Genomic DNA, 16,049 nt, shown 5'->3' with positions numbered 1-16,049 from the left:
GTTTGAGTATGACTGCTTTAGCCAACTAGCAGCTGTATTTTGTCAAAGTTTTGAAGACTTTGTGGCAAAAGAGAATGTTAAGAATGGATGTAATTTATTTTTTTATTATATACTTTAGGCCATTTTTAGTTTAATGCAGAAAATGAATGTCTGAAGACTGGCAAAGCAAATCTCAGATCTAAAACACAGGAAAAGTTAACAGACACTTGGTATAAGTTATTTAAATATTTGGTTACAGGAAAGGAGATTTCAACCCACTGTCTTTAGATCTGAGTCTTGCAAAAACTCTTGTATCTTTCAGGCTATGGTATGCTGTAGGCCACTAAGCAGTATTGTATTTTCTCTTGATCATTTCAGGTCATTGCTTAATTATATTAACTCCTTTCAACCGATCTTTTTACTTTGTTTTTCCCCACTACAAAAGTGTACTTGTTGGTCCTGTACATCACCGAGACAGATGGCCATGCAGCATGAACTTTATTTATAAAGGATGGATTAGACATAAATGCCACACTTCTTTAAAAAAGTTTAAATTAACTAATCAACTGGTGAAAACTGAACAGGTACTACTATTTACATAGGACAATGCTCACCTTCCTTCCCAAAACTTAAAGTGAATTCTCACTTTGAAGCAAGGACAACGATATATAGAAACACACTGATTGCTAACAGTTACCTTGTAGATAGAAATCCACATCTCTCAAAATTACACAACTTACATTTTCTCTGCAAATGAACCTAAATGAGCTCTTTGGCATAGTCATACTGATGTCTGCATTTCAAGGACAGTATTTTAATGGGCTCAGTGACCTGATAGCATTTCATCAGTATAAAATCAATGATCCTTCCACTGGTGTATCCAGCAAGAAAGGCCAGCCCAAATATTAACTAACAATGTCTATACCCTTCCTTCCTACACCTCAACAAGTGAAATTAACACTGATTCTATACAGACAGACAGGAAGTTTGCAACTTAGACAGTATTTCCAAAAATTAGACAAAGACGGTGATCACTGATTTCACATTTAGAGTGTATGAAACATCGTGATGCCTAGTGCCATTCTAGAACATCTTTTTAGATTTTCACATGAATTTCTCAGCAATGTTATCTCCATTTTCTCACTCTTTTGAGGTACCTTGGCAAGAAAATATCCCCAGAAAGTGTATTGGGAGTGTTTTAGAACCATCTCATCTGCTTTCCTGAGGGCACTGGGCCCAGCTTGAAATCTGCAGCCAGTTCAAAAATTCAGTCACAAACCACCACTGTTCTAGATGTAGTAAGTCACTTGCAGATTAGTCTTACCATTCGATGTCTTCAGTTACTCAAGTTAATATCAGTTTCAGGTTTAAATGTTCAGATCTCATTTTAATATTTCCCTTCTTAACTCTCTTCCTTATGCTAATAAACCCAGAAATATTATTATGATTCTATTCCAAGGGTCCTGCATGGTAAAACTACCCAGTGTGGCAACTATTCCAAAAAGTAAAGCTCCAACTGAGTTCCTACTATTAAAGAAATATACTTTACAAATCTTCATATAAAAATCCTACCTGGATCAATCAGTAGCAATATACGACAAAACTGTAACAATTCCTGTTGCCCTGTGCCAACTGTTAGATAAATAAGACTTGTAAACCAAAATCTGCTCCTAAATTTACATTTCCTATTTCTGGAATGTACAAAAAGTTTCCTAAAACTTCTCCTTATGAACTTGCACTGGTCTTTTTTGTCACAGAAGAAGTGCACTCATTGACCTCGCTTCTGATCCAAAATTATTTCCACCATGTGGAGTAGTAAATCTCTGTGTTTCTTTCAGAAATTAGGAATGACTTCCATCAGACAATTAAATTAGAAAAGTCACTTAAAGATTTGGAAATATAAGCTTAAATTGTCTGATTATATATCATTCTAATAAACTATGAAAAACAACCCTGTTTCTATTCAGAAAGCAGAGGCTCTCAAAAGTAATTTCATGAGATGGTAGCAACTAGTCTCTTGTTTCATTTAGGAAATGTGTCTCTTTTCAATTAAATATGTCGTCCAGTCAGGAAGAAAAGTGGCCTGTCCTCTTTTGCGTTGGCAGTCTGGAATTCATCCCGCAGTCGGAACTGCCATTCATCTTCCAGCTCCAGCCGGACAACAGTCTGGCGAAGAGAATTGCGGTCCTGACAAATCACACACAGGGTGGCACCTAAGCAAACAGTTAAAAGGAACTCACATGAGTATTCCCTTCATTCTCAGATCCCCCAGTTCCCACCACCCTTTGGCACGTAGGACTCCACCACTTTCACATCAAGAGTTACAAACGGGCTTGGGAGAAAATGAAGCCACTTGTAGTAGGACTGAGGGGAGCCACGTTCAGCTTGTGTTTGTAGGGATCTTCTTGTGTAACTTGAGGTACCTAGTATTCACCTAGTAAACAGGACTAACAGTACTTTCCCTACTCTTTAGGTTAAGGAAGGGTAAAACAGCTAGGTCTAAGGAGGTAGTGATGCATCCTGGCAGCAAACAAGATAAAGCCCTACATCCATTCCTGTTCTAGCCCTTCTGATCATTACCTTTGTTGAGTGAAACCCTCACTCAGCAAAACACTCAAGTCAACCACTGTGATGGCTGACTAAGCTCTTTGTGCTTTGCTGGCCAGCAATTGTCTAAATATGGCCTTATAACTAATCATTAACTTTTAGTGGTTTTTGTATTGGTAAGCTAACGTGCTGGCAACAAAGACTCTGGTCTGTGTGGCTATGGGCACAGGCAAGCCCAAAATGCCAAAGTAAAAAATATCATATTTTATAATATTAATTTTAAAAAATATTAAATGCCCTGACTGACATGCTGATACCATTTTAACTTGCTTGTGTGACTTCCTGGCTTCTGAGAAAAACACTCAATTGAGATGTAATAATTACCTCAACAGCATTCAGTAATCTGAATGAGAGACAGTGAGGTAAGTGTAAATGCCCAAGACAAAAAAACCCCAATCCTATGAATATAATTAAAAAGAAACAAGACTGACAGTCATGTGGTGTCTAGTGCTTATGTGGCAGGTTTGAAAATCAAGTAAACTGCCGGGGGAGATGGAGAAATCCCAAAGCAAATATACTTTGTGCTACATGCTATAAAAATTGCCTGGTTTATGCAAAATAAGACTGACTGATAGCCTCTGTGTTAACTGCAACAGAGAACACAGCAGTTCATAACAGCTCTGCCTGTTTCAAGAGGCACTAACCAAGGTGTTCTTCTTCCAGTGACAGTTATAGCTGTGAGTGAAACAAATCCCCAGAGCACTAAACGCCTAAGATAGTAGCAGAATGATACAAAAGAAGTCTGCAATGTGACTGCCTGCAATCCAAGTGGAAGTTAGTTGTCACCACTGCTATACACCATCATTAGAATTACATGGAGAAACTGGTTATTAGAAATACATTTTAAATGAGTCAGCTTCTATTTCCAAAAATAGTAAATAGACTTTGATAGAGGCTTGTCAATCACTCGTTTTCTATCATAAATTAGAAAATCTGGAAGAACACAATATGTAAATGGTTCCTTCAAAAACCTTCAATACTGAGTTTACAAACATAAAGTAAGGAGTTGTGTATGTACACTAGGCAGAATGATATGGATCCAGCATTCCTCCCCATTTAGAAATCTGCAGAACTTATAGCACTGTTACATACCAGTTTACTACAGTGCAGAACCAGCATGATCAAGCATCAAAGTTGGGTGGGACATATAAATACAAATATAAATACATGCATATACATAAATATGTATAGATATTTTCATATAAAATGGGCTTTCCCGAGGTTGCCAGAGACCCTGTCATCTAATTCTTTGTAATAAAGGTATTGCTGCTCACCTTTAAGAAAATGAAACTTCTTCAAAAAGCTAGCTACAACAAAGGAGTCACAGAGGTACAGCAGGAGACCACTGAACGTCAAACCAGAGGAACTGATGTTCAAAGAATGAGGCCGAGAACTCACATAGCAAACTGCAATCTGATTGAGAGAGGATGGAAAAAAAATCAGCATTTTTCAAGCTTAAAGCTAAGACTTGATATCAAGCTTTCAGTATTTTCACCTGATTCAAATTCAGACTTGCTTTCCAACTCCAAATATTGTGAGATGTATAGTTCCTTCCAAAACCTCCCTCTGCTTATTACAAATATATATAAAGCGCTATTTATAAATATGTATTAGTTGTTACTATTTATTACTATTATTATCATGAGGTTTAGATGTGAGTTTGAAAGCTGCAGTAACTCTAGCTCCCCACAACCATAATGCTGTGAGCAAATTTTATTTTTATGTGAGTAAATAGAGTAACCATGCAGTCAGACATGAAAAGAACCTTTATAAATTCCAATTTTCATTTACATCGCAATAGGGTTACTCAAGTCAGTAGAGTTGGACATACACATGAATGCACAAGGTTTCCTCTTGTCTAGTTTGTTTTTATGGCGACTCTAAACATCCACTAAGAACTGAGAATATTTATAGCACTGTTTCAGGATTTAAAAATTTAAATTAAGAAATCTTCCACACATGGCTTTACTTCCAAAGTGCCACTGTACTACGTAGATGGGGTAGATCCTCATCTGGCATAAATCAGCCTTATTCAGTGGAGGAAGGCTGAACAACAGCAAGTGAGACTGTCCCAGTATATCAGTTCCATATTCCTTCAATCCTATTGTACATATTCCAGCTCAGTCAACAATTCCAGAAGCAAACTGAACTCATTTCATCTGCCAAATGGGTTAGACCTGAAAGTATGCAATGGAGGAAGACTAGCAATACAACACTCTTCCATAGTTTGTTTTCCTAAATATGGTGAGAACATAGGCCTGTAAGAGCTTAGCCAGAAAGAAAATTAAAAGATATAGTTCAAATTGTTCTGGGAGCAGCATATACGGGAAGCTCATTACACAGCTTTACTTTGGTAAAGAAGTTTAGTAAACCCAGCAAGACTGAGTTTCATTTAGTTTTCAAGTCAGGTGAACAGGTAAAAACAGTTTCTCTCTCATGAACAACACCACCCTAGTATCACACTTCTAATCAACCTACATTTGAGCTGAAGTGTGACCTTGGCTTTAGATTCAAACTCATCAGAGCCAACAGCTCCTGAGATCTAATGTCAGCTTCTGCCATTCTGACTGGGTTTTTTGTATTTGCTTCTCTGTTCATCTTATCACTCAAAAGTGAACTAAAATATTGTTTAAAGTGCTTTCTAAGGGTTACCTAGTATTTGCAAAATCCTCTTATGGAAAAAATTTGCTGTAGAAAGAGACAAATTATAGCAGATTGAGAAAACACTTCTTAAAGAAAAATGTGCTCTGTAATAATTCAAAATCTACTATAATCCACAGATTATGGTAGTATTTAGGACAAATCTGGGATTGTTCTCCATGCACTTTGGTTGAAGCCTCTAACAATATCTCTATGGGACTAAAAATTTGATTTTAACATTATAGGGATCTAATTCCTATTTCTTTAAATGCTGTATAACTATTATTAAGAAATGTATCAGCAAACCCATCCAAAACATACCCTATAAATTTCTAGAGCTGCTTGAAGATTATTTTGTTCAGTACCTGTGGTCCTAAGTTAAGGTAACAGTCCACAGACAGCACTGGATGGCTATAATTCTTCAATGAGAGAGGGAAGAAGCGATGGCTGTGATACTGGAGATACTTTTCAAGGAGCAGCTGAGCAGGTGCTGCCAAGAAGGTGTGCTTGCTGTCAGGAGCACAAATGTACTGAGCAGGGGAGATTGAAACTGGAGTGTCAGATACCTATGAGGAAAAAATATTTCTGGTACAGATCAATCTTGATCAATCAAGTTGTACTTTTCTGAATTTTGGTTTATATAAAACATATCTCTACCCTAAAAATCTAAGATTTATATAACAAGCAAAATCATTGAGCCAAAAATGTCTGCCATCAGAAAAGTTTCCGACAGTCACAGAATTATATTTGTATTTGTAGTCTTTGAGATTTCTTCTTTGAACTCAAAGTACTCCTACATATGAAGTCACACAAAGATGAGCAATTCAATAGCTGTGGATAAAAAACACAGTGAGTGGTTACTTGGATCATAAAGAGACACTTAGGTGTTTTTCAAAGTTTAAAGTAAAATTTTTAAGGACAGGTGCATTCTTAACAAGAATATTGTGGATTTCATAAATAAATAACTTAAAAAAGCCCCACATGGCAGACATACCCCATTACTGGCAACAGTAAACGCACCAAAATACTTCAGGTCTCCTAGATAAAAGGTACAGAAAAAGGAAAACAGAATTTTAACAACAATGAATCAGAGGTCTTAGTTCCCACCTTAGACTTTATGTGGAAGGATCGTTGTCCTCCTACTGCAATTTGCTTTTTCATTACATTGAAGTGATTGAACCGACAGATGAGAAGGCCAGCACTGTGGACACGCAGGTTGAAGTCAACATCATCACACATAAATCTGGAAAGAATAAAATCATAGCAGGTCAGAGGAATGTTTCTTGTAACACACTGACAAAAATACAAGCACTCAGGGTCTTTGATCAGCACCATAGAAAGGACAGGTGTCAAACATACAGACCCTCCACCAGTGCCTACTAGGCAGGGAAAGAGGCTTCAGCTTTGTAATAATAGACTAGGCTAGAATGAGTTCAAGAAGATCAGACTGAGGGAGGGAAGCACTTAGGGAGGGAAAGGACCAGAAATATAAAGTGAAAGGCAGTAAATCATCAGGAAAATACCTAGGAGTTAAAATACTTTCTTTGCCTTTTACTACAATAATGCAGTCATAGAAATTTGCTACATAGGTTACTACTCCAAATAAGGTCAAGGAAATTGATTTCTTCAACTTCCAAGGAAATGGATGAGGCCCTACATTTGATTTGTCAAATGCATGTAAGTACCTGACTACTCATTTTGCCATCAGAATATGAATATCCAGTAATTTTTTCAATGTGCCTCTACAGAAATAATGCCACTTTATGTTAGAGATGAAAACTATTTGAAGACAAGGAGTCTTTTCTTAATACAAGAGAACTGTAAAGACACAGGAATAAATTAAACAGAATGAGGCCAAACATCTGTGAGCTAAATCTGACTCATTCAAACATTATGATGGAACAGGATAAAAGGTAAATTCCCAAATTTTTGACTAAATTCAAATACTCTTGTCTTTGGAAAATTGTGAGTCAGTTCTCCATTTTGACAGTATTTATTACAAAGGAAACAGGATGATGTGCAGAATCATTGGATTGACATTCAGGGCATTAATTTAAGAGAGCTGAGCAATCAGTACAACAGTTAAAATAAGTGAGAAACGTGGCATTTAATTACGGGGTTTTAAAAATTTGTCTTTGATCTTAGCAATATCTACATGGTTATTTCATATCCCTTACTGTTAGTGTTTCTGTGTTTTAAAATATACCTTTTTCCTTGCCAGCCCAGGCTTGGAATGTCATATGACACTTCAGGCTCAACAGCACCCACACAGAGGATTAGGATGAGCCACAAGTGGTTTAAAGACACAGGCAGGAAACGGGTGGTGTGATCTGGCATTCCTGACATTTTAACATTGCTGCCTGTACTCATATCACTTTGCTTTATTGTCATTGTCTCCATTAGCCCTTCATAATGCTTCATAAGGCAATACAGTTAGGCAGCCTGGGAGCATAGTTAGGTACTAGGAGACGCACTAGGGAGCAACTTTAAAATGCTGTTTCGAAGTGTCAGGCTGGTGACAATAGAAATAGAGATCATCTGTTTATCCATAGAATAATGAAAGTAGAATGCTTCCCTGCAGTTCCAAGCAAACTTGGACTTCAAAAGGTATCTTCCTGAGTTAGAAGAGTTCTGAGAAGCCCAGTGACTGAATTCAGTTACCTAAGTCTAGATGTGTAGAGCCATTTTAGATTACCTGAGATGTCCCATCTAGCTTAGAGAAAAACACGTGTAGATTTCATGTCAGACCTGCCAGCCTCATATGGACATCTTGCATATTCTGAGGTCCAGCTTTAGACAAGTGAATTCCATTTCTAGTGATATATACTTCATTCTGTTGTAATAAACTCTTGTCCTCCAAAAGTGGGGCCAAAACCACAGTCTATTTCACACTGTCTCAGTTTAAATGAGACACAGATGTTTTGCTGAGGATGAGTTATGAGGAAGACCCAAACTCCTCCCTCTAAGCAATTGTAAATCTGAAATTAAGAGGCTCTGATTGAGGGGAAAAAAATGTGGAAAAAGGAAAAATAACAGCCCTTTATTAAAAGATATATGTGAATTGGCAGTAAAAACAAAAGAAAACAAGTAAAACAACCAAACAATACTTCTATACCCACAAATAATCCCCTTCAAAACAAACCAATAAACAAACACAGGAAAAAAAGGTAAACAGTTCAGTTTTCACCCTTTGGTGTAATTCTAACCACAGTTAACAGGGGGTGCTGTTGGATCACTGGAGACGCAGAGCTTGTAGTGTCCTGTGCCAGTTACCATGGGGCACTGTTGGATCACTGCAAATGTAGAGCCTGCAGTGCTTTATTGGTTGGGATTACTGGTCATTACACCCCACTTGCCATGTGGGGTGACACCCTCCAGGGTGTGTTGGAGAAACCGAAAATGGGTTTCCCTTCTCCCCGCAACACTGGGAAAGGGGAGAGAGAGGAGGGAGAGAAACAACAAAAAAAAGGTCCTCCCCAATGGGACTCACTCTGTCCTGCTGACTGAATCGTGCAGTGTAATTTTTTCCCTCTCCGTTTGATGTGCACAAATGGGAATGGGGAAGGGAAAAAACCTCCTGAAACAGTTCCTCTCCAATGAAAATCCAAGCAGAATCCATAGCTGACAGCCAGACTGAGAATAAAACCCACTCCGAGCTCTCCTCTGACCTTGTTCCAGTTCAGCAGCCACCTGAACTTCTTCTCCCCCCATTTCCCAGAAGACAAGAGGGAAAAAAAAGTAAAAAGGAAACTCCTCCCCCTTCCCTAAAAGGAAGATTCTGAGGGCCATTAACTAGGAATGTGGCCTTACGGGCAGCTCCTTTTGTGTTACTTAACCGCCCATTTAAACATTTCCTCCGCGCAGTGGGCAGGGGGAAGGGAAAAATTCCTGCTTAGTTTCTAAGAACCAGCAAAACCATGACACACACAGATCAGTTAAATTCTGTGAGATTATGTACCCAGTGAATACCATTCTGGTAACTGTGGTGATTCTGTGTATGAAAAAATTAAAATCTGAGATCTCTTATGTGGCACAATAAATAAAAAAGTGGGATTTCTGAGACAGCTGAATGTGAGAAACAACCACCAATGTTAACAAGATTTATTTATGCTTTTTTTCTGATTTTCCTGATGAGTACACATGTGGTGCACTCCAGCGTTGTGCTACTCAGGGTAAAAATCCCTGTTACATGTTAGAACAAGACTTGGTTATGCACCATTCACCCATACATCCCTGTTTTATTTGGAAGGGAGTGGACATAAGCAGGCAGGAGAGGAAGTAAAGAATTCACCAAAAGGTCACTTGGAGTCGACTAGTACTTCAGGGCACACTGCTGAGTATGTCTACCCTATAATTCAGCTACCATTGTTTTATTTGGAACTATGGAAATTAATGTCTTTTTTCAACTTCTGGCAACCTGGGCAGGATCACTAACAAGAAAACAAAATCTGTCTGCATGTCATTCACAACCTCCCTAAAAAAACAAGAGCTCTTGTAAAACTTCCTTCACTTGGTTCATTATCTCAATTCAAAAGGTGCTAGTGATTCACTTACCTGTTCTGGTTATACTGTACATTCTGTGTCAGATCCACATTCAGCATAATGAAATCATGCACATGGCAACAGGAGAACGGTTCCTTGATCTCAGCACTGTTCGTTTTACTGGACCATTTTCTCATCCCAATTAAGGCATAATGAGTAACATTGGGAGTTGCTTCAATATGTTGTAGGATTTGCTTCAAGGAAACATTCCTTTCAGTCCACGTATAGTCACTACAATAATTACGAAAAATGTGTTAATTTTAAAGTATACAGAGAACATTCAGAATCTCATTCAGCTGAAGAGCACTTATTAACAGTCGAAAGTTGGTCTGATATCAGGTAGATAACTCCAGTGTTGTCTTACTTTACTGCATTTTTTTGTCTCTCTATTCAAAACCTATGATTAACTGGTGCTTGTGTGGTGGGGACTGGTATGACAGATGTGAAACTTAGTCTAGATCTTTCAAAATATTCACTCAGATATGTAAGCTTTTAAAGTTACCTAGATAATATTCTAATGAATCTGGGAGGGTTGCTAACTTTATGACATACATTAAGCACAAAGTATTGAGATCCTTCTAGCCCACCCCTACAGTGCAAACCTCAGTTTTCACTGAGTTTCATTCTTTCTGAAGGTTTGCTGTAAATCCTGCATAGCACCATTCTGGGAATAGATAAAATTAGTACAAACAATGTCCAAAGTAATGAAAACAAAAATAATCATTTGGGGATTTGGGAAACTCATAAAGGAGCCACACAGATTGGGACTGATGAAAGAGCCAAAGGAAATCAGTTGCACAGTTTGCAGAGAATTGTCTTTTAGCTTCCTTAGAAAAATCTGGTGAAAAATGTACATGTGAATGTCCATGCTTGTCCAACATACCAGGGATTGCTTACAGAGCCTGAAATCTGCATTCCAGGTAATTGTAGATTGAAGCAGCATCAATCAAAGAAGCAACGGCTGCAGGGCATGTAAATCCTCAGAGGACAGAAATGAAAAGCAGGCCAAATGAAAAGCATTACATTATGTGCAATGCAAATGCAGATATCTAGATATCTACTCTCATTAGGCAGATATAATTCTCTGCTTGTACAGGGTAGAAGTTGTAGTACATTAAACATAATTTCAAAATCATATGCAGTGAAATATTTAAAATGATCAGCTGAAAAAGCATGTATTACTCTATTTACCTCTTCCTATCTCCTGAACAGTCAACTTCCACTGCATTCCACATAACACAGGAGTCATCTGAAATGACAATGAAAGGCCAAATATCCTGGGGTTTTATGCCCAGCTCCTCCTGCCTATTTCGTTCGAGCTCCAGGTTATGATAAGACAGCTCTTTTATCAGGAAGTGTGCAGCACCTGAAACCAAGGACATAAACCATCAGATTAAAAGAAGGGGCAGAAATTGTTATCTTTTAGTTTGGAAGCCTTTTGAAGTGAGTGTTTCTGCAGATAAGGGTATAAACCACTTTGAAGATTTTAACACCCCAACACTCCCCAGAGCCAACTTATTTTGTCACTTTCCAAGAAAATGACTTACAGAATCACACTGAGACACATACAAAATTAACTCTGACTTTTTTGCTAGTGCCTTAAGGGTTTAGTGACTAATTCTTTTTACCTGACAGATATTTGGGTCCACTAGCATCTCTCAGTGCAAACAGCTAGAGATGCTGACTGAACAGCTGAATGACACAGGGGATTTTCCCTGATGATCTACCTTGAATTTTTGTCACTACTGCTGTGTGTAAGTTCTTCCAGCAGCACAAAAAAAGGCTGAATGTTGCATAGATGCTGTATTAGCAGAACATACATAAAGGATGTACCTAATCAGTGCATCACTGCCCATGCAAATAGTACATAACTTATTTCCACGAGGAAGCAGAGTCAGTCACTCCATCTGAGTTAATGCTCCCTCAGCTTCCATAGAAGAGAGTAAACATTTCTAGGGTGCAATTCATCAAGTTTGCTTTAGGTGACCTGGATTAAGTGAACTGCATCTTCAGCTGTGACCCACTGTTTCTAGAGGGAATCCAAATCTCCAGATCAGGCATGCTAGTTACAAGATGCATATCTACATTTCACTCTTGATTAACAACACCTCAAGGGTTCAAGTTGTGTGTCCACATTTCTTAGAACTTTTTGTTATACCTACCTACTCCTGCACTGTTGAAAATACTTGGAAGAACAAGCATGATGTGGTTGGGCCAATACTTCTTATATATGGCCATTTCATATTCCTTAACAACTAAAACATGCAAATGACTGGCTCCATCCATTGCATGATATAAATTGAAAAGTCCATGTTCATGACGACCAGTGGTGGGAGTAAAAGTGGGACTTTTTATATAATCTTCACTCTGTAAGTAAAAAGAAATGTGAGTTTCTGTATTAACCTGAAGAGAGAATAGAGAAAGAGAAACAGATTCTTCAGGAGAATAAATCAGATTCACTGTCACTGATAGGAAAATAAGTTTTATAAGAGCTGGGCGAAAGAAAACTCAATCACTTAGCTTACTCAACTGATGAGAGTGTGGTGGAGTGGACGAGACTGCTAACCTTGACCTGCCAAGTGCACAGGGACCTGGAGACTAGATCTGAAAAAGGATTTAGGTCCAAATGACATAAAACTCTTCTGGCTGGCCAGCTCCTAAACTCGAAGGCATTGAAAGTCAATAGGTGTTTCCAAGCTTGGTAGTACAGTAAAAACCCCGTTTCTACAGATATCCAGGACTGGGAAACTTTTTTTTAGCCTGGTTGCTACCAATGTCATTAAAGACCCAGAATGAAAATGTGCCTCTTTACAGACACTCTCTAAAGTCCTCACAATTAAGTACTCCAGATTTAAAACTGCCAAAGCACAAAATGGTGGATTTGATGCCAGTGGAATTCATGAAAAGGCAATTTAAAGTGGATCAAGAAAAATATTTTATAATGATTTATTAATATAGGTGTATATGCCACAGCATTTTTAAATTTTGCAGGCACAATTTGGGAAGAACTGAACAGAAAAAGAAGTAAAGGAAAAATAAACTATTTTGGCAAAGCCTCAAATCAGGTCAGTGGCAGAAGCAGGAAAAGAATCCATGAGGATCCAGTGCACAGTTCTGACCATTTAGCCAAGCTCAAGGTTACTGGCTGGGGAAGGTTTCATCCTCACATTGCACAGTTGATGCTGCGTTGCCATATACCAAAGGATTAACCTTGATAATGAGCAAAAGAGACATGGTGGCTAGAAAGTTTTGTTTCATGTGTCCCTTTCTGGGAGAAGGTACAAGCTTAGTATCATGGCTAGGCTTCGCGAACGAAGATTTGAGAGGGGAAACAAGCTTAGTATAAGAACATCTTCATTATCTCTTGACAGCGGGAGTAGAAGTATAAAGAATACCAATTCAACAAATTTTAAAATTGGTGGTGTCTCTCTCCCATATATGGCCATAAATATGATTATCCATCTACCTTATCTGTGACTAGTGGTAGCCTCATGCTTTCCAGTTGTCTTCCTGGTTGGCTAAAGACAAAATGATGCTCCTTTGATTTTGGAATGATAAAATGCAGCTGGATCTCTTCTCCCAGCATAGAATAGGAAAATGCAAATGCATGCAGAGTGGACTCATAAAGCTAAAGATGGGAAAAATAGGATAATTCCAGTTAGAGTCAAACTACAAGATCTCGGTGTAGTTTAAATACATTTATATACATTTATAACATTGCTGAACAGATTAAAATCACTTATGATATGGTTTAGATTTTACTTTGTTATTCACAGGTGTTAAGCAATATCACCCAGACTAGAGCTTACACTAAAAGAAACCACAGTGAATTGTTTCCTCTTTTAAAACCATTGTTTCAGCTTAGTCTTGCAGATGGCACAAATACTTACAGGTCACTCTTTGGTTTTCAGAAATACTGACACATAAAAACCAGTATTTGCATTGCTGACACCTTCTTCCTCACACACTAAGAGGCAGGAAATTAGAGGGTTACTCTGAGGAAGGACAAGTTGCATATCATGTATAGACTATTCTATGCTGCACTACTCCTGTATCAGAAGCAGCACCTGTTACACTCACCCAGGTGAAAATATAAGCAAGTCCCAGTGGGAAAAGATTGCTGGGAAAGTCCTTTTAACTGGTAAGTATACATATAGATTACAGCACTGAATAAACTAGTGTAAATGAGGCAGGAATCAGTCCTCTGATGTTGCCAAACCTGCAGTCTAGTTAATGCAGGCAAACCTCAAGAAATAACAAACTCTGTAAATCAGACACATACAATTTCTAAGCCAATTTTAATACAGTGAATGTATACAAATTATGTATAGGTTGTGTCTGCTTCAGCTTCTGATCTGCAGAATAACTTCTGGAAATCTTTACCTGGTACCTAGGATTGAAACCCATGTACTGATGACACTGTTCACAGTGATGGTAGGTGTTATATGCTGCATACTTGGACAATCTCATCCTAGTTGTTTGACGGCATGTATACATATCCTCCTGCCTCCTGCTCATTGATCTGTCTATTAAAAAAAAGGAAACAACTTTAAGATATATATTAAAGCCTAGAATGTATTCCCTTGTGACAAACTGTTTCTGTCACCATAGTCAGCTTCTAGGAAAAATGGCCATATTAAACATGTACAAAACAAACTATGGATTCATTCTAAGAATAGTATGTTTATAAACTGTTATGTACAGCAAAGGAAACTACAAACATGTATCTGCAAATTCATGATTATGATAATTCTGTACAGATTTTACATAAGGCTGACGTATAGGCAAAGCCACGTTATTAAAATTATCTTTGTTGCTGTTGCTATTGTTGAATGTACAAAAGTAATAAATAGTAAAAAAGAGCCTTATGACATTTGCCATTCTGTGACAGAAACCACCATACATTATGTGAAATGAACTTGGCAATTTAGTGATGTTGCTCTTTAGTTCACTTCCATATTTTTTAAAAGGATCTCCTTTGTGAGAGACTGAAGGAAGATGAGGTGTAATTTCTGCTGAAAAGGACTTTGTTATATCACCTTTCACTCAGATTTTCAGCATCAGATCAGGTTGTTCAAGGCTGTTCCTTGTCATGTCAGGTTTTGAAAATCACCAAGAGGGGAGTTTCCATGATCTTTCAAGGCTACCTGTTCCATGATTTGACCACTTTTATTCTGGAAATACTTTTCATACTATCTATTAGTAATTTCTCATGTTGCAATTTGTATCTGCTGTCTCTTCTCCTTATGCTGTGTATCTGTAGTAGTATGTGTTTATAAGTTCCCATTAGGAAGTTGAAGACAGCATTCAGATGACCCTGACAGACTTCTCCAGATCAAACCAACCCAGTTCTCTGCAATTTTCTTCACATCTTGGGGATTACCCACTAGCCTCACTTCTGTATGTCAATGTCTTTCTCATACAGGCAAGCAAAAACTTGACAGAACACCCAGATGTGCTCTTGGATGTGCCAAGCACAGAAGAATAATCACTTCCCTTGATCTGTTTGCTAGATTATTACTAAACCATTAACCCAATGGAGAGCTAGTGACACTGTTCAAATTGTTATCTACCAGGACCATCAAATCCCCTTCATCAAAGTTGCTCTCTACAGAGTTGACCTTAAGCTTGCACAGCTGAAAAAAATTATTCTATCCCAAGTGCAAGGGGCATGTTTGTTGAACTATATGAGGTTCCTGTTCCTGAGGTTTATTTGTGAAGGTTCCACTTCTCCAGCCTGCCAAGGTCTTTCTGAGTGGCAGTGTTAACTTCCTGCACATTGACTCCTTCCCCACCTTGGTACCAGCCATGAACTTGCTGACATTGCATTCTGTTCCTCTGACCAGGTTATTAATGGCAATCTTAAACAGCATTTGTCTCCCTATCAGTCTCTGAGTATTGCCATGATATCCAGCTGTCAGTCAGATTGGCGACACTCCTCACATTTTAAATTCAGTGGTCCAGCTAATTTTCTGCTCACTTTAAAATCCACTTATCCAAACCACCTCCATCCAGTTTTGCCTGCATGGATATCGTAGAAGACAGTGAAATAAGCCTTGCTGAAGTCAAGATAAAGCCACTGCTCTTCCTTCATCCCTAGTGCCAGTCACCTCATCATAAAATGAAGTCATGTTTACCAATCACAATTTGCATCTGATGATCCATTCTAGCTGATCCCAGTCACTTTCCTCGCCTTCATAGGTCTGGACATGGCTTACAGGAGATTTTGTTCCATAATTGTTTTGAGGACCGAGGGTAGGCTGAGTAGGCTGTAATTGCTT

General features: G+C 38.2%; 1 protein-coding gene across 6 annotated transcripts in view; it reads right to left on the bottom strand.

Annotated features, from left to right (window-relative positions):
• Positions 1 to 461: 461 nt before the first annotated feature.
• GREB1 (growth regulating estrogen receptor binding 1) overlaps positions 462 to 16,049 on the bottom strand; it is a 91,145-nt gene continuing 75,557 nt past the window's right edge. For 5 of the 6 annotated variants that reach the window (XM_027892834.1, XM_027892833.1, XM_027892832.1 and 2 more), the window contains 9 exons: positions 14,152 to 14,294; positions 13,235 to 13,396; positions 11,931 to 12,135; positions 10,960 to 11,134; positions 9,781 to 9,999; positions 6,334 to 6,469; positions 5,592 to 5,792; positions 3,861 to 3,999; positions 2,029 to 2,192 (listed from right to left, as the gene is read on the bottom strand). In XM_027892834.1, coding sequence (XP_027748635.1) covers positions 2,029 to 2,192; positions 3,861 to 3,999; positions 5,592 to 5,792; positions 6,334 to 6,469; positions 9,781 to 9,999; positions 10,960 to 11,134; positions 11,931 to 12,135; positions 13,235 to 13,396; positions 14,152 to 14,294 — 1,544 coding nt within the window. Of the gene's footprint in view, positions 2,193 to 3,860; positions 4,000 to 5,591; positions 5,793 to 6,333; positions 6,470 to 9,780; positions 10,000 to 10,959; positions 11,135 to 11,930; positions 12,136 to 13,234; positions 13,397 to 14,151; positions 14,295 to 16,049 lie in introns of all 6 variants that reach the window. The other variant, XM_027892831.1, reaches the window with a different exon arrangement.

The sequence above is a fragment of the Empidonax traillii genome, unplaced genomic scaffold, assembly GCF_003031625.1.
Source record: "Empidonax traillii isolate 1590-97213 ecotype Southwest subspecies unplaced genomic scaffold, ASM303162v1 scaffold371:size713392, whole genome shotgun sequence".
Classification (NCBI taxonomy): Eukaryota; Metazoa; Chordata; class Aves; order Passeriformes; family Tyrannidae; genus Empidonax; species Empidonax traillii.
This window is presented reverse-complemented; position numbering and strand designations above follow the sequence as displayed.